Source organism: Equus quagga, chromosome 4 (assembly GCF_021613505.1).
Source record: "Equus quagga isolate Etosha38 chromosome 4, UCLA_HA_Equagga_1.0, whole genome shotgun sequence".
In the NCBI taxonomy this organism is placed as follows: domain Eukaryota; kingdom Metazoa; phylum Chordata; class Mammalia; order Perissodactyla; family Equidae; genus Equus; species Equus quagga.
In genome coordinates this window covers 101,020,132-101,039,055 of record NC_060270.1, presented here as the reverse complement: position 1 = coordinate 101,039,055, position 18,924 = coordinate 101,020,132, and the positions used below count along the sequence as shown (strand labels likewise).

General features: G+C 38.8%; 1 protein-coding gene across 2 annotated transcripts in view; it reads left to right on the top strand.

Annotated features, from left to right (window-relative positions):
* PLA2R1 (phospholipase A2 receptor 1) overlaps nt 1-18,924 on the top strand; it is a 105,528-nt gene that overhangs the window by 61,685 nt on the left and 24,919 nt on the right. For both annotated transcript variants that reach the window (XM_046658995.1, XM_046658994.1), the window contains exons 12-18: nt 3,787-3,989; nt 6,163-6,308; nt 9,610-9,694; nt 11,897-12,029; nt 12,904-12,939; nt 13,425-13,582; nt 18,755-18,819. In XM_046658995.1, coding sequence (XP_046514951.1) covers nt 3,787-3,989; nt 6,163-6,308; nt 9,610-9,694; nt 11,897-12,029; nt 12,904-12,939; nt 13,425-13,582; nt 18,755-18,819 — 826 coding nt within the window. The remainder of the gene's footprint in view (nt 1-3,786; nt 3,990-6,162; nt 6,309-9,609; nt 9,695-11,896; nt 12,030-12,903; nt 12,940-13,424; nt 13,583-18,754; nt 18,820-18,924) is intronic.

Below are 18,924 nucleotides of genomic sequence, written 5' to 3'. Positions count from 1 at the left end.
GGCTCATCGGAGTTCTGAAATGAACCACCATATAAATGAGGACAAATTTAGTCTCGTTCCTGAACACTCTTTGGATATTTCCATACCTTTTTATAATGTATAATTAACTGCCGTACAAGGTAAAAATGTGACAGTAGATCTTCAAGGAAATGCTGTGGTCACATGGAGGAGAGAAATGTGAATGAGAGAAGATTGAGAAGGAGCTCCACGGAAATGTATTGAACACCCACCTACTCTCCACCTTGACATTGTCTCATGGTAGACTCAGTTAAATCTGGTTTAAAATTCAGGATCAAACCCTCACTAACTATGTGGTCTTAGTCAAGTTACTAAACCTCTGTGCCCCAGGTTTTCCATTAGCAAACTCTAGATAACTAATATCCACCTCAAAGAGTTTTTGAAGTTAAATAGGGAAAAGACCATATAAATGCATAAGGCAACATGGGGCAGGTACGCAGCGTTCCCTGAAAGCTCACCTTCCCTTCCCCAGTGGCTGCACTTTTCTTCATGGAGAAGAAGAGAAGGAAAGTCTGTAGGGTAGAGAACTTGAGAGGCAAGGATCTGAAACGGTTGTTGGAGAGAATGGGAAAATAGCGAGACAGACTCAAGTCAAGTAATTGTCTAGAGGCTCTTAAGGTCCTGCTACGATTCCCTCCTGGCCTGAGGTCACAAATAGGTTTTCTTTGTTTGTTTTCAGGTATTCGGCCAGAGAGTCGAAAGATGGCGGCTTTCCTAGCTCAGTTCAATTTATATGGTTAGATAGCTTTGCCAAATACAAAAGGCTAGTATAGTGAATTGAATTTCTTAATTAACCGAAAGTTTTCCCATTCATGTTTGAGGGAGAGAGTGAAGGCAGGTAGAGGGAGGGTAGGGCAGGTAAAGAGAATCCGTTTAAATGTAAGATTCACTGCTTAGGAACAGGATGATAGTTTTTCTTCTCCAGTGGGAAATGCGTTATGGAATTTGAGAACAAGTTCTCTAGGAGAAAAACCACCTCCACTCTTCCCCACACCGTACCCTTCCTATTTGGCTTTGCAAGCATCCCCACAATGTAGGAGTATAAATTCAGTTTATATCTCCTTAGCCCAGTCTCCCTTTATTACACCCCTTTACTACTTCTTTGGGGCTGAGACTCTAAAATTTGGGTCAAATGTTCCATTAAGTTAACCACTTGAGAATACCAATAACACTCCTACAGCGCTTTTCATCTTCTTGGAAGTTCGCAAACATCTCCTTCTTCACTAATGAAGATGAGTTGGCTATCTATAGTGTCTAAAACTGAAGTTATTTAATCATTGTCTAATGTGGGAAAGTAAGACAGAATGCAAGACCAACAAAAAAGTATATTACATCTTAAACTCGCTGATTCAAGCTTTTTAAAAATTCTTTGAACATGCAGGCAGAATGCCTGCCACAAAATCTCAGCTTTTGTAATAAAAACAGTCAAAATAAGAATGTTAGCAACATATTAGGAGTGGTTTTAGCCTTTTATACTTTCAGGGTGACTTTTAATACATTATTTCATTTGATCTTCTTGAAAACCCAAGACAAAAAAAAGGAATTATTATCCCTATACTTTAGACAAGGTTTTTTTGTGATTAATTAACCTGCTAGAGTTTCAAATTACTAAATATTTGAGGTAGGACTAGAACCTCAGACTTCAGTCTCCAAGTCAAAGGCTGCTGGAAGGGAAGGATGGAGGAATCAGGTGGGAGTGCAATTTTTCCCTCCTCTTTCAACTAGAGCAACTCCATTAGTATATTACATGTTGAGCTTCCATGTGGATTTCCACAATTCAATTTCATTAGATTCTCATTGCACAGAGCATGCAGCATCTCCTCTACTGTTCATGACTCAGCGAATTCTGAGCTATATTCCAAAGTTACACTCAGTAGGACTGCAAAGGTCCATTCATGGCAGGTTGCATTTGCATACTATAATCTCTCCCCCTGGCCTGGCCCCCAATCATTCATGTTTAACATTAACTAGCTCTTTTGGCCAATGGAGCTGACCGACAGCCTTTGTATGGATCAACTCTCTCTTGACTTCCTTTTCATCTATAAGTCATGCTAATCATGTTTTCTTATTTATGACTTGTCATTTTCACCTTTGCGGGTCTCTTTGATGCATCAGCATGTACACACACAGGACTGTGAGCTTCTTGGGGATGGCCATGATGCCCAGTAACTAGCACAGGGTGTGCACCCAGGATTGTTGGAGACACAGCACTCATTCTTTAGTTCCTTATTCTTTCTCCTCTTTCACAAACTCTTCCAGTCCTTTGAGAAAGGCTCTTTGTATGTCTTTGTCTTTTTTCATCTCAGCCTTACTCCTCATTTTCTCTCTCTTTCATCTTTCCGTGAGCATAAAAAAACCAAAATATGGCAGACAAGGATAACCTTGTATCTAAAAAAAATGAAGCCGTTACTTGTGAAGGGAAATTAAGTAAGACAAACATCTAGTACATAGTCACTACATTTTTAAAAGGGCCTTTAGGTTCAGAATCATCACAATTCTTCAGATACTCCATCTATAATTGCTTGCATCTTTACAAGCACCCTTTGGAAACTCTTTTTCTTCTTTTCATCCTCCAAAATTCAGCTCAAATGTCACTTCCTGCAAATCCTTTACCGACATCCTGAGGCAAACTCCAACACTCCTTCTAAAGTCTCCCCACCGAAATTTGAACACGTCTTTACTATAGCTCTTCACACATTATGTTTATTGCAATTAATCATTTATGTCTGTGCCTGACACTAAACTAAGAATTGGGTTTTGTTTGTTTGTTTTGTTTTGTTCTCCTGTCTCTAGCAGCTAATATGCAGCCTAGCCTGGTATGTAGATGCAGATACACAATTTTGTTGTTGTTCTTGTTGAATGTTGATTTAGTTAATTGAATGGGTGCTCTGGATTCAAGAAAAAAGGAGTCCATTGTTACTCAATTTTTATTCTATTTTTGGAATGGGATTGTTTTCTACTAGTCACTGAAATGTGAAGTGTGTTGTTTTTAGGTGTCTTATGAGTTGTATAGATTTGATGACAAATTTGAGAATCTTAACTGAGAAATTGTTCTGTGGAAAATACGTTTCATTTTCCAAAATGTTCAAATATACACGAAAGGATAAAATGGAGTTTTGTTCATAATTATATGGTCTTTCCTTTCTCCTTGTTGTCTGCCCCATTCCTGCCCTCAGAGTTTCACTCCAATTAGAATTTATCTTATTCTCTCCACTCTCCCATGGTTTACATTTGATTGTGTACCTTGATGTCTGCCTTGAATCCATCATTTATGTGTTTTCCCTGTTGAATCTATCTCTCAGAGGATGAGCACTATGCATTTTTCATTGTTGATTTTTCACAATGGCGTTTCCAAGCACACTATATAGAGTGGGTGCTCAATAAATGGTGAGTTAAATGTTTCTCTGCACAATGAACAAGCTCAATATTTCAAAATAGAGGGATGTTGGTGTTTGATGAGATATGGAGGATATTTCAGTCGCAAGTTGGAACAGCTCCTAGTTTCCCATCATTTTCTGTCTGAGCTCAAAATGCCCAAATTTCAGGCTTCACAGTCTCTCTTCTCTCACTTTTCCATCTTCTATTCTTTTCTCCAGAGAGAAGAAAAAGGAGATAATCATGTCAATAAAGCATCCTTTTTCATCTTTTTTATTCTTGTCTGGGTGCTCCATTATGAGATGTCAATTATTCAACACTGTAAAGAGCTGTCTTCTGAGCACAAAATGTTCTAGTCATCTAGTATTAAACTCTGTTGTTTGCCACTTTTAGGCTACAGTGGTGGCTGCGTTGCCATGCGAGGCAGGAGTCCACCTGGTCGCTGGGAAGTGAAGGACTGTAAACACTTTAAGGCAATGTCCCTGTGCAAGCAACCAGTGGAAAATCGGGAGAAAACTGAACATGAAGAGAGATGGCCCTTTCACCCCTGCTCTTTGGACTGGGAGTCAGAGCCTGGCCTGGCCAGTTGCTTCAAGGTGATGCCAAAGTTACATGGGCATTCTCAATGGGACCAACATTATTTCAATTTTGTCCATGTATCCCAAATTCCTTTATTCCAGAACAGTGCCTAGCACACAGCAGGTACTTAATTAATATTTGTTGACTGTCTCTATCCTTTCAGTTATACTCCAAAATAATTTTCAAGTCAAAAGATTGACAAAGCCAGACCTGATGGTCTAGTGGTTCAAGTTTGGCGCTCTCACCACTTCAGTGGCCCAGTTCTTTTCCTGGTCGTGGAACCACACCACTTGTCTGTCAATTGCCGTGCTGTGGCAGGGGCTCACATAGAAGAGCTAGAAGAACTTACAGCTAGGATATACAACCATGCACTGGGAGGTTTGGGGGAGGGAAAAAAAGAGGAATATTGGCTACAAATGTTAGCTTAGTGGGAATCCTTCTCTACAAAGAAAGAAAAAGATTGACATATCCTTGGTGACGTTGAAGGTCCTCTTATGAGGACTGATGTCAAGGCCCCAGTCAATACTTTTCTTATTGCCTATACCAAATAAACAAGGCAGACACTCATTGGGTGTTGAAATGGTACAATTCTGTGACATTTGTAAGCAAATGAATAAAGTTCTTATTGTGGAATAATACCATTCCGCTGTTAAAGATAGCTTTTGCAGCTTGCCAGACACCTGAAGATCAAACAAACTAATACAGGCAGTTGATATATATGTGTGTGTGTGTGTATATATATTTGTGTGAAGAAATGTCTTTTTCTCAAAGCAGCTTTAGATCCTACATTTAAATCAGTACCTACAATTTTCTTGTCAGAAATACAGTATTTGAAATATGATGCTTTTGTTTGGTGGTTTTGTGTTTGGTTCATTTTACAAATAGAGAGTTCCAAAAGCCTGGGAGAAAGTTATTCTCTGGCACGTGGGTATATGCCGAGAAGAATGGAGACAGCCTCTATCTCTAGAGATATTGCAGTTTCCTAGATGGCGTGAAACACCTGTGAATGCACTCAATTTCAATGTACGCATGTAAAATCCTACATTAAATTCATGGAATAATAGGCCCAGAAGTGACCTCACAGAGCAATAACTTAAACCTTAGAAATGAGTAAACTGAGGCAGCGAGAAGAAGTGATTTGCCCAGGATCACAATTATTTATTGACAGAATTGGAATAAATCCCTGGTCTTGAGACTCCTGGTCCAACGCTTCTTCTACTATATATCACCCTATGTCAACAAATGGTGTGTTTGATGGGCATGGCGGCGGGATTTATGAATTTAAAGTGATTCGAGAAAAGGTTCCCAGAGGCAGCAAGTTTTGACCTATAATTTAAAAGATGGAAAGGCTGTGCTGTGGTTCACAGGACTGGGAAAGCTATTCATTCTGGTCTCTGCAAATCAGAGGCTGGTGAAGCCTGGCCGCAGGGTGCCTGCCTGGCATCAGAGACTCAGGCGTAGTGCCAGGCAGTTACAAATGAGGAGGGTCCAGAGGCCCAGCATCTGGAGGTCTGGGTCTTCAGTCCCTCCTCCTTGATCTTAAATAAAGTCAAAAGCAGACCGTGCATTTGACTGACTTCTTCCTGCTACTGTGAGGACAACTGAGAAACAGCAGAGGAGCTGAGCACAGCTAAGACCCAAAGACCCTAGAAATATCCCTGCCCCAGGTCCCAAGGCTCATTTCTCGTGTCTTGCCACGGGTCAGCCAGACTCATGATCATTCAGCCAATTCTAATTTGTCTGAAGGAATCTGGTGGAATGGAAATTCATGGACCCTGGAAGCAAGGAGTACTGGGTCTAATCCTAGCTCTGCCAGTTTGTGGTTGTGTGACCTCAAATTTATAACCTCTGTTAGCCTGACTCTCGTCATCTTTTGACAAACATTTATTAAAGGACAAGTTTATGCCAGTCACAGGAAATTTAGGGGAAACAAACGTCCTCAAGGAGCTCGTTTATAAAACTGAGCTTATCATATCCTCCTCATGAATTTGTTGTGAGAATAAAATGAGATAACAGTTTTATGACAACTAGACACATTCTAGTTCAGTAAATGTTATTTCTCCCTACCGGGTCAAGCTTTTAGTATAAAATAATGACAACAATGATATTAATGCTATTTTCTTGTCTAGAATTAAACAGCCTCAGCTTATCCATGACAGTGTCAACCTTTTGTTTTCTTTTACTTTACAGGTATTTCATAGTGAAAAAGTCCTGATGAAAAGAACGTGGAGAGAAGCTGAAGCATTTTGCGAAGAATTTGGAGCTCATCTTGCAAGCTTTGCCCATATTGAGGAAGAGAATTTTGTGAATGAGCTTTTATATTCAAAATTTAATCGGTAAATACTTGTTAATTTTGAAAAATTGCGGTCAAATAGTCTATCTCCCGGTAATGGTTTCTGAAGGATGAGTATCTCAAATATTTGTTTACAGTCTCAAGTATGTGTCTTAAGCCTAAAACCAAATAGACACTAGCTGGGAAAGAGAAATAGATACATACAGTTTTGTATTTATATTGCACTAAGTTCTTATTCCATAAAACAAAGAACAAAGTGATGATTGCTTTGATACGTGAAATCTTTTCTGTGTGCCTCAAATCAGAATTTTAGAGCTTTTCTGCCGAACTTAGAAATTATCTAGCTCAGTGGTTTTCAAAGTGTTGTCTGTGGATGCCGAGAGTCCTGGAACCCTAACGGCAGGAGAGGGCCAAGTGGGCAGAGCTCCTGGTTCCTTGCTCACTGACTCAGCAGAGCAGCTCCAACTAGCTCTACTTCTAGTTAGTTTGTATATAATAGGAGTCTATGTAAGATTTTGTTTAAAAATAAAAAAGTCCCACTGATTTTTTTTTTTAAATTCCAATCCAACCTCCTAATTTTACATTTGAGGAAACAGGCATTCACTTATCTGAATCCATCTTGCAAGTTTACAGCATCTTGAATTACCTGGAGCTAGAAAATCAATTAAATTTAAATTTGAAGAAGCATAAAAGGTCCTGTGCTACCTCCCACCCAATACAGGAATTCCTTCCACCACATTTCCATGGTCATCTACTATTTGCATAGTTCTTTTCAGTTTTATAGTGCTCCCCGCTTAGCAGAAAGCCCACGCCATTCTTGGGGGCTGGTTTCAAAGATCAACTGTCTAGTAAGCCAGAGCGATATGGATCAAGTCTACTCTATTTTCAGATATTGTAAGACAGCCCTCGTGTTCTCTCTTAGTGAGTCTTTGCACCCCTTGGCCTTTTTCTCTAGAACTTTCTTGTCAGTTAGCATACATTTTGGGAATATCTTCCATGGAAGGGGCACTGTTATGTGCATAGCTGGCTGGAGAATCTGACAGACATGACGGACAAAATCCTGCCCCCGAGGATGTTGTAGTCTAAGGGAGGGGTGCCTCCACGGCTCCGCACAGTAATTAACAAAACAAATATATCACCGAATACTCTGCTCCAAGCTCTGCTAATCTGGAGTCTCAAGGAAGCACTTACTGAATCTCAGAGAAAATCCAGAACTATTTTTTGAGGAAAATCCTGGCTTTCCAAATAAGTTTCCTTTAGGACACTCCCATAAGAAGGTTAATATGTGACATCTACCAAATTATTTATCTCCAGCATCTATAAAAATGACCTTAAGGGTGGGAGTCTTTGACAGCATCTCCCAATGTGTGTCTCATGGATTACTCTAGGGGGGAAAGTGGAATTTTGTAATCAAATATGTTTGCGAAATGAGGCATAATCTTGGAAATTTGCCATATACATTAACATTATAAAGTCTTCTAGAAGGAAGCACCTTCTTTGTCCCCAAAACTCTTTTTTCAAGAACATTTATCAACATCCCATGGAACTACTGGTCCCTGCAGGAAATGCTCACCTGAGACCATGGCTCTCAAACCTGGTTGATTATCATTCACTTGGAACAACTTTTAAAACAGAGACCACTGGTCTCACACCAGAGCTGCTGAGTCAGAGTCTCTGAGGCTGAAGAAAAGTTCAAGAAGCTTCCTGGCTAATTGGACTGTTAGTCTGTGTGGGGCCACAGATCCAAGGGATATGCAATGGTCTCTCTTGTTCTAAGTTGTAACTTTGCTTCATGACTTCAGCCCCTTGCAAAACTTAACCCACATACTTGCGTATAGAGTAGTTCACTATACGAATCAACCACATGCAAACTGCTTCCACTGCTGTAAGATCAAATATTATTATATCATTTCTATTTCTATAAGTTCTCACACTTGGAATCTCTTGTAGCATTTAGTGCCAAGCATCTTTCAAATTATTGATCTTCAGCACCTAATCTTGAAAGCTATATAATGTATGTTTTACTTTTTGTCCCTACTGTCAGGGATTTTAGCCAAATTTGATGCTTAATTATAGCAAATAAACCAGTTATCATTGTTGGCATATATGCTTCTTCTCCTTCCTATGGCACTGCTTTTCTATTTTATTATTTATTATACTTATTTATTAAAAACTATACAATTTTAGGAAGTTGACGGAGGGAAAATAAATACCAGTTCATCTTCTAGGAGCTGGTATATAGCAGGAAGAATGTCGAACTCTGAATTCAGGGAGGAAAGGAATGAAAAGTTCTCGATGCAGGGAGGGTAACGTGGATTTCCAACCAAAGTCATTGAGATTAATATGCCTGGCTTAACCTTAAGACAGCGTTCTCACCTTCCCACCACCTTAAATGTACGTTGTAATCATGGCAGTGACCCACTGGGCCCCAGAGATCACTCGGATTTTCTAAGTCCCAGTTTACTTTCATTTGTATCATTCTGGCAGGGTAGCTCAAATATCTGACGCTTTAGAATAGGTGTGCTTCTCTGCCCTAAGGAAAATAAAGCATCTGTCATGTCTTCTGAATCTTTTAAATCTTTAATTCTTCAAAATTATTCTCAGAAAATTATCTTAGTGAGATGGTTGGCTGTACAATTAGACTTTATTGCTTGATTTATTGAGGACTCTTCGGTTTGACGTATTTGTCCTCCACTGAATAGGAGGGAAGATGGTTCTCTGTGGGGCTTCTTGCCAAGTCTAACCCGGTGGCGACTGCTGAAGTTAATCACACTGATTCACTATGGAATTATTTACACTGGGATCAGAAAAAAAACCTAAATCTGCTGTGTACCTTTTATTAAATGGGGGTGATGGTGATTACCCTTCAGAGTAATAATAAAGAGCAATAAATCAAAGCATAGTAAAGTGGGACAAATAATATAGAAAAGTAGTAAATAAATAGTAAAATAGTAAAAAGTCCTCTAGGGAAAAGATGTTCCAAAATTTCTTACCAACTAGCTGTTTACTGTTCCTGTCCTAATTGAAAGGCATTGCCAATCCTAATGAACATGAGAAGCCATGTTCTCCATATAGGCTGACTTTCCCCTCGACTGCACGTCACCGATGAGCACACCACACAAACCAGGAGAATAGGAAGCGAGGCGACTTCTTCTCGCAGCTCATCTCAGAGCTCAGACTTTGCATACAGGAAATGTTCAATAAATCTTTGTTGACTTGATCAGTTCTGCCAGGAGTATCAGCTGTTTCCTGCACACATAAAGACCTGAAAATATTTCTTGAACTTTTACATAATGTTGTGAATTCAATGGGAAGGGCCAAGTTTTTGTTTCCTCTCTTCGTAGGACAGAAGAAAGGCAGTTCTGGATTGGATTGAATAAAAGAAACCCGCTGAATGCTGGCTCTTGGGAGTGGTCTGATGGAACTCCTGTAAGTCATTCCAAAGTAGAGAAAAGCAAATGAATTCAAAACAGATGGCCCTGGAACCACTTGGTAAACCAACCAAGAGAACCTGGAAATAATGACCATATTTCCCATGCCTCAGACCCAAATCAAAAACTGCACCAGCCCTTGGTACCAAAGGAGTTATTTTGGCCAGGTCCTGCGAAACCTTTACTGGCAGGGAGTTCAGAGGCCAGCTATAGGATCTCATCCTGAAAAAGAATCAAAAATCCCCCAAATCCCCAAACCATCTCCCAGGGGAAGAGTGTCCGGCAGAGAAGCAACTATTCTTTAAAATACTGCGAGCCTTCCTTTCCCCGCCCTCCCTCTCCTGCACAGCACCTGACTGTGTGACTGTGGGACCCTGGTTGTGTCACAATGAAAAGAACCATTTTCAGTTTATCTCACTCTAAAAGGACAGAAATGGCAGCCTTAGAAATATCACCTCCTTCTCAGCCGGAACAAGTTATTCGGAAGGAAAAAAAGACTTGCTTTTCCTTTAGCCTCATCCTTGTAAAAATCTCTGTGAAGGAAAGAGGGAACTCACGATTAAATTTTCTTTCAGGTGCAATGAGGAATTCTCACATTTTCCTCAAGATGGTAGGGAAAAAACAGAAGCAGTATCCCAGATTGAAAAGAGCTCCATCTGAGGGCACATGCAAAATCCAGTTACCCAGTTTGATCTGTGAACTGGGGTGGCCAGCAACAGCCTGCAGTGAGCATTTAAAGCAGCTCCTGCCCATCGAGCCTTGATCGTGTTCCAGGGACAAAGCTGAGTGCCCTCCTGCACAATCTCCTTCCATCCTGACGGTGACCCAGTGCAGTGGGTGTTAGAGTGATTGGTAGTTTGCCTAAAATACTAGATAAGAGAGGCAGGATTTGTACACAGGCGTTGTGCTTTCAAAGCCACGCTGCCACCATGTCTCCTACTTGGTAAAATATTAGCAGCCAAATTTTGAAATAGTAAAGATCAACAGAGAAAATGAACCTCTAGGCCCACTACAGAGATGGTGTTCAAATTGGTGGCAAGGAAGGGATTTGTGGAAATGCTATATGCTTATAGTGGCAACAAAAATAATAAGGGTACACTAGTTAAAAAAAAATGTTTCCACCCCAGTACTGCTCCTGGGAAAAGGGCATCAGAACCAGAGAGTGCGAAGAGATCTTAGAGATCACCCAGCCCCACCTATTTTGCTGATGAGGAAACTGAGGTCCAGAAAGCAGAAGGGGCCGAGTAGGGTCCACCTGCCCCGTAAATGGTACCATTGGTACCATTGGTACCATATCCACCACATGGTACCATGGGGTGGTTAATGTCAGTATGGCACTTGCAAGATGAAATGTGGTATGTAGTGGTTGAGAATACTTCATTTTATTTTAGTAAAACAAACTCGTTAGTAATAGGAAAGGAATACACAATTTGGTTTCGAATAAATGAGATAAAGCCATGAAGTAGTGGACTGAGTTCCTCACCACTCCCCACTGGAGAAAATAAATATTCACACTCACGGCATTCTCTGAATCTAAGTTTATATATATTTGCGTAGATGAATTGTTGCACATGTTTGAGGAATACAAATGGTTTCAAAACATCTTCTTTTTTCAAAATTTTTACCCCGATTTTACTTGTAGTCCATACACTCTTCTGTCAAGTAGGCATTAAATCGCTGAGAAGGCTGACTATTTCATACTCCTGATATGTGATTATTCATGGAAAGCGTTGGATAGTTTCCTGATTAAAGCTAGTGATGACTTAGAATTTAATGATTAGAGACTAAAAGCTTAGTGTATATTAAAAGAATCTACATCAAAGGTGAGACCCAAATCTGACAGATCTCTGAGCCTCTCAGAAGTTTACCCAGGATCCCAGGGCTAGCCTAATTCTGCCAGTGAGAAAACAGTGCAAGTTCAGAAGGAAGCTTGCATCTGATTGGTTCCTTCTGGAGAAAGGAGGAGCGTGCCTCTTAAAAAAAAAAAAAAAAAAAAAAAACCTTTAAGAAAAAAGTGCCAATGTCTGATTAGCTTGCTCTTCACAGATGTGGAACAACCTTTAACTGGAATCATATCCAGACATTTCTGAAGCTTTTTCCAGAAGTCTATTGTGATTATTTACAGAGGTGCCTTTTTTGATCTTTTGAAACGTTTTGTGGGGGATCATCATTAAGGAATAATGAACTTCATCTGCTGCAGGTTATCTCTTCATTTTTAGACAATGCTTATTTTGGAGAAGATGCAAGAAATTGTGCTGTTTACAAGGCAAATAAAACATTGCTGCCCTCACACTGTGGTTCCAAACGCGAATGGATATGCAAAGTTCCAAGAGGTAAAAATATTAATACCATCTTTACATTTGCTTTCTGATCATCTATAGCACTTTCCCAAGTGAGGAGTTACAGAGATCTAAAAGTTAAGCACCCTGGTACCAACAACCCTCATCGTGAACCAACAACCTCATCGTGAACCAAATTGCACCATTTTAGCAAAGAATTTATGCTAGGGGAATGAGAAACGATGACATCAGGGCTGTATGCTAAGAGAGTTAATAGGAAATGAGGATAATTGGCTATATTGTGGAATATTGTAGTTTGCTAGCACAATCTGGAAGAAATGTCACTGTGACATTACAACCAAATAAAATTACTTGTCAGATGAGTAAGTGAAAACACCTAACAGTGTGTGCCACACAGGAGGCCCTCGACAAGTCTTCATGTCCTTCCTCCTTTAGTCAGAGGTCTCTCTGGAGCCTCCTCTCCAAGTATGAGAACTAACTATACTCCAAACAGTACGCAGGACCTGGTTTTTAAGTGGTCTTTTAACAGGCAAAGAAAAGGGGCTGGCCCCATAACCAAGTGGTTAAGTTCGTGTGCACTGCTTCGGCAGCCCAGGGTTTCACTGGTTCGAATCCTGGGTATGGACATGGCACTGCTCATCAAGCCATGCTGAGGCAGCATGCCACATGCCACAACTAGACGGACCCACGACTAAAAATACACAACTATGTACTGGGGAGCTTTGGGAGAAAAAGGAAAAATAAAATCTTTAAAAGCTTAACTCTTTAAAAAAAAAAAGAGGATGTGGGGAAATGGGCATTTAAAAAAAAGGCAGAGTACAAAATATGGTGTTTAGAACTGAAGTAGTTCAGAAATAGCATAGCTGTGAAGAAAGGTCACTTAAAGTGGTTTGCTTTCACTTTACAGATGTGAGACTCAAGATTCCACCCTGGTACCAGTACGGTAAGAACTATCCTGGCAATCCTTGAATTTCTAATTACGTGCTATTACATACGATTACTGTGTTATTACAGTCCTCCAACAGAGCCTCTCTTTTCTTATGTTAATCTAGAAGCTAATTTGTTCAAATTAACTAATTAATAAATAATCAGATTAGTAAATGTCATTAAATATGTTAAAGACTAATATCATAGCTAAACTCCATTTTCATGACACATGATTTTAAAATATGCCTCTATCCCAAACCTTTGACTACAAAGGAAGGTTTGTTATGTGACCAAGGAAAATAAGCAAATTATATACATATTTATGTGTGTGTAAACATACTTATTTATATATATGTAGATATATACATACACACACATGTTCTGTTAATGCTGAGTGACCAAATTACAACTTTGAGGTCAATCATAGCATATGCTATTTAAGTCTGCATTTTTATCGGCCAATAGTTTTTGCTTCATTTGCATTGTTTATTTTTCTTTCAGATGCACCCTGGCTCTTTTATCAGGATGCAGAGTACCTTTTTCATACCCATGCCTCAGAATGGTCCTCCTTTGAGTTTGTCTGTGGCTGGCTACACAGTGATCTTCTCACAATTCATTCTGCACATGAGCAAGAATTCATCCTCAGCAAAATTAAAATGGTACTTGAATACAATTAATGATGAGAAATTCAGAGCTTAGGTCCTCTTCTGTCCTTGGGGGGATTTTTTTATTTGACTTCAGATGTTTGTTTAAGTTTCATTAAAAGCCATTGATTTTTTTTATTGCAGTAACATTGGTTTATAACATTATATAAATTTCAGGTGTACATCGTTACATTTTGATTCCTGTGTAGGTTACATCATGTTCACCACCCAAAGACTAATCACCATCCACCACCACACACGTGTGCCCCATCACCCCATTCGCCCTCCTCCCTTCCCCCTTCCCCTCTGGTAGCCACCAAGCCAATCTCTGTCTCTATGTGATTGTTTGTTGTTGTTTTTATCTTCTACTTATGAGCAACATCATATGGTATTTGGCTTTCTCCCTCTGACTTATTTCACTTAGCGTAATACCCTCAAGGTCCATCCATGTTGTCACAAATAACAACCATAGATTTTTGAGAATTATTTTCGTTCCTGTTATAGAGATTAAGAGAAAATAATGGAAACAGACGTTTACTATGTTGGTCAGTCATTTCACTTCTTTTCACTCTTTACTAGCAACAATGGTGAGTAAGTAGTTTTATGGTTTTTGTGAGGTTCATTCAATCATTCAACACATATTTATTCAGAGTCTACTCTTCTGGGGACAGGGGCTCTATCAGTGATTAAAATAGACCAAAATTCCTGCCCTCATGGAGTTTATAGTCTAGTCTGGTAAGAAAGACCATAATCAATGTAAGTAAATAGAATTACATCATATTTTAGAAAAAGATAAATGGATAAATGCCATGGAGGAAAATAAAGCACAAATGAGAGGCAAGGTTGCCTGGCTGTTTTAAAGTTTCAGATTTTACATACAAGAGCACAATATTTTTAAGTTAGTAAGGACTCAATATACAGAAAATGGTAAGGAGTGGTTTTCCATTTCAACTTAAGATAAAGGCGAGACTTAATCCTTTGAGGAGCTAGGCTAATTAGAAAGGAGCGTGCAGAGCCTGTTAAATTATGAACTAGACTGCCAAGAAATAGTAGGTTTTCAGTGTATTTCTTCAGCAACAAGCAATCATTGAGCATTAGGTGTGTTTCAAGCATTGTGATATTTGTCAAAGACACAAAAATGTCAAGGACACCAAAATGAGATACAGTCTCTGTTTTTAAAAAAGTGGGAGATAGTACAATGTTGTAAGTAAAAAGGGAGCAGTATGTGCAAATCACCACAGGGGCAATAAGGACGGAAAACGTCACTCCCAATTTTCCCTAGGAAATCAGTGAAAGTAAGAGACTCTTTTTTCTTTTTCTGTAATTTACCATTGTTTCATGATCTCCAGGAATCCTTTCTCCCTCTATTATCTTTTCATGTGTTTGTAAGTTGACTGTTAAAATGAAGCTCTGTATTAAAGCATCCTTGGCTTGTAAGAGAATTGTCTTCCCTCACAGCTCATGGGGCTTTCCCGTTTCTGTAATCCTATCTGATGCACATACAGCCTGTGAAATGTAGGCAGGTCAGAACTACTACTGCATTTTGATGGAAAAGCCAAGAAACAGGAGGGTTAGGTGACAACTCCATGGTCCCTCAGGCGTGCAGTAGCAGACCAACCACTAGAACCAGATGGTCCCCACTATTGGTTTGTGTGCTATTGTACCACCCTTCCTCTCTGACAAATGGAAGACTCAAGCCAAAACTGTAGCATTAAGTATCAACAAATTACGTGTCATGATGTCAGAAAATATGTTTGCTTCTATAGCTGGACGGCAGATTCTTCACCCCAGGTGGCAGTAACAAGACGAGGTAAATGGCTGAAAACCAATCCATTGACATGGCAAAGTGCACATTCCAAAAGGAGCTGATATTTGGCCAATACTTACTGTAGCACTGTCAGGCACTGTGCTAAGTACTAATATTTAACAGCATTTAATTTTTGCAAGAACTGTCTGTGGGAAGTCTATTATTAATACATTTTACAGATGAGGAAGCTAAGACTTCAAACAGATGAAGCAACTTGGTTACACAGCAGCTAAGTGGTGGAATTTAGAAGCCATCTAACTTATAGGGTCATTTGAAAACCCTCTGCTGGCAGCCGAACAGCAGCATTGGGGGTATATAAGAGCACAGTGTCTTCACTACATTAAAATTCTAGTTCTAAAATCCCTTCCCCGAAGATGACACCAGCTTTGTCTTGGACATGAACAATGAAGAGCTTCTTTGATCTTTCCAACAGAGCTTAGTTCTCCTGGAAGCATCTACAGGTCTTCTCCCTTCACCTTTCCCTTAATTCACTCACCCAATCTTTGGTGGTTGGGAAGCCAGTGGAGATGGTGGAGTTAATACCTCTCATAGAGGGGAATAGTAAATCCACAGGTTTAGCAGTGTGACAGTAAGTCATAGCCAGTGCCATGATCTGGTTGAGGACTAGATCTAGTTGTGATCTCAAACCAGACAAACATTGTGGTGTCCTATATGGCAAAATTGTTACCCAGCCTGTGACCAGGTTAATACAGAATGCCCTGTCAGTATTATGGGTGAGCAGCTGACTGATCTAACCCCACACTGGCCGTACTACAAAAGAAAATTACTAGATGGTATAGGCCATGAAGGCAGAGAAAGGGGCAAGGAGGCCATGGGGAAAGGGTATCAATCCAGAAGGAAGAAAGCTATAGATTTCCAAAGCAATTCTTATTTCTGCATAACTTGTGACTGTGTTAGGCACTTTTTATTGGTGATAGTGGTGGTATTTATGGTGACCATTTACATTTCATAAGTAAGAAATCCCATATCTAAGAACGTCCTACTGGAATGGGTCAGTCCAGAAATTATTTTAGTGCAGAATGAGGAACCAAACACATGGAGGTCATACCACTCACTTCTGTGGCACACCACTCATCCTATACATGCAAAAGAATCAGAATAAGTCATTTTTAAAATTATGTATGTGTTGTATAGTTCCCCTGTGAAGAGAAGTAACTTAGAAATGTGAAAAACAAAAATAACATTTAGTTGGAAAGTAGAAGAACTAACTATTGAAAAAGGAAGCTGGATACAGGTGTAAAAATCCGAAGCAGAATTCTTTTAACAAAATGTTTCTATCTTGGAAAAGTGATGAGTCAGTATTTTCTCTTTGAATAACAGAGTACCACAGTGCATAATGAGAGTGAATTTGTGAGAATTTGTTTTTTGAGCCATCCTGTTGATTAGATTAATGTCAGAAGAGTAAAAAGCCGAAAGCACTTTAGGAGTTGTTTAACATGAAGTACTAGCCAACTAGTCCACTCAACTAACATTTTTATGCTGTGTTGTACAATATTTGCATTTTGAAATTGCAACTTACTCTTATGTTTTAAATTTCATTTCTAAATGATTCTAACAAAAATATATCAAATCTGTTAGTCATCCTCCAAAATATGGTGTTTTAAACCCTTATAATAACATGGTTTGGTTATTTTTGATGGAAACATTTGAAGTGGTGGCAGGTTCTTCCTTATATTCCTGGTAGATTAATATGTTAGTTATTGCTGTGTTTTATTTCTTTTTGGTGAGTATTATTCTCATGTGATGCTATCTATAATGGCTGTTTGTAATGAAACATAGTTGATATTGTGAAATCCGTGGTCATATCACATTTCTTTAGACAAAAGAATATCAATGTCTTCTATTGTTGTGGTTTTATACCACAAAAATTTAAAACATCCATTTTTCACATTGGATTTTTCACTCTGAGTATCTTCTAGCTTGTCCTATGAAGCTCTGTTCTATGTCACAACAGGTTGTGATGCACCATGTGGAGGATCACCATGCTGCTGTAACTGAGGTGGTGATAAATATGCCACTTAAGGTGCAGCAGTTATAATTTCTCTTTAGAGGTCCTTAATTGGGGGCAGTGAACAATCAGGCCATGATTTCCACTGTTGCTGCACATGAGCCCTCTTTAGATTGGATGAAATGTTGTCCTCCCACTGAGTTCACAGCCAGTCTCAATGGACCCCTTCCAAAGTCTGACAATGGGAATCTAAATTCAGCATGTAAGAACACGTCCATGAAACAACACCTCAGGGATCCAAAATTATAGTTGCTCCATCTTGCATTATTCTCCAATTGCTGATATGGCAGACAGCCACACTGTTTAAGAAGGAAAAATACCTGTTTCTAAATTCAAATGTTAGAGATTTATTAGGTTCTATTGTAGGATGACCTGAAATTCATGTGGAAAGAAATATGTATCCTAAAATGTAATTCCGAACTCTTTACAGAAGAAATGGAAGTGCAAATTTAAATATATAATTCTTTCAAATTAACAGATTTTTAACTTAAAAAAATTGTTACATTTCACACATACACATACACACATGTATACAGAGCACACACAATAAAGTATATTGATTTAGAGGTCTTAGAGAAATCCTTACGGCCTCTTCCTCTCTCAGAGTAACAGAGAGAATTTCAATTTCCTGGCTTGTAATCCAATATTGCATGTGTTCTAATATTTGTGTGTGCTTGGGCACATGTGTACACACATGCTTTTTCAATTTTATGCTTTATTGTACTGAGATCTATGTGATAAATAATGTAAAATTAATAAAATATATAAAGGATAATTTTCTAGTTGTCAAACACTGGAAATTCTGCAGTATTCTTTTGTCCTATATTGTATTTGTCTATTTGTATGAGGAGGGTGCTAAAATTCAGTTTAAAAACTTAAAAAGCAGACGAATGCCTAAAATTCAAAATCTTTTTACTATTGATATCTTTGTGCCTTGACTTGTTTCTCAAATAGTGTGATATGTGCAATGAACTTCTATAAATCACTGAGAGGATAAATCACTAATTTTTAGTCAAAAAAAGGAATCCACATCCTGTTTTACTTTACAATACATATTACTTATTAAATCTCTACTATGAGAGTTAGAAAAGTTACTTTTAGATACATAGGGAAAGTTTTAGGAAAGAGTTTCAATAATTGATTCCAATTTTCATTCATTATGAGGAGGGAACATTTTAGAATAACGAAGTTTCAGGTTTTCTCAAGATGCTAGGCCTTAGTGTACTCTTCTTTAGATAATTGGGTAAATACTGAAGAATAGAAAGCTATTAACAGCAACCCCATTAATCTTAATAGTGAAAAGGGAAAACAAGTAGAATAAATGCTGACATTTTCTTTTTTTTTTTAATAGCTATCAAAGTATGGTGTAAATTGGTGGATTGGACTTCGAGAAGAAAAAGCCGGTGATGAATTTCGGTATGAAGCTAGATTAATTTGCATTTAATTTTGTTTGACAAGTTTTATTGGTTGGACTAGATCTTAGTGATCAATTTGTTGATTAGCCTTCAAACATTATCCTTA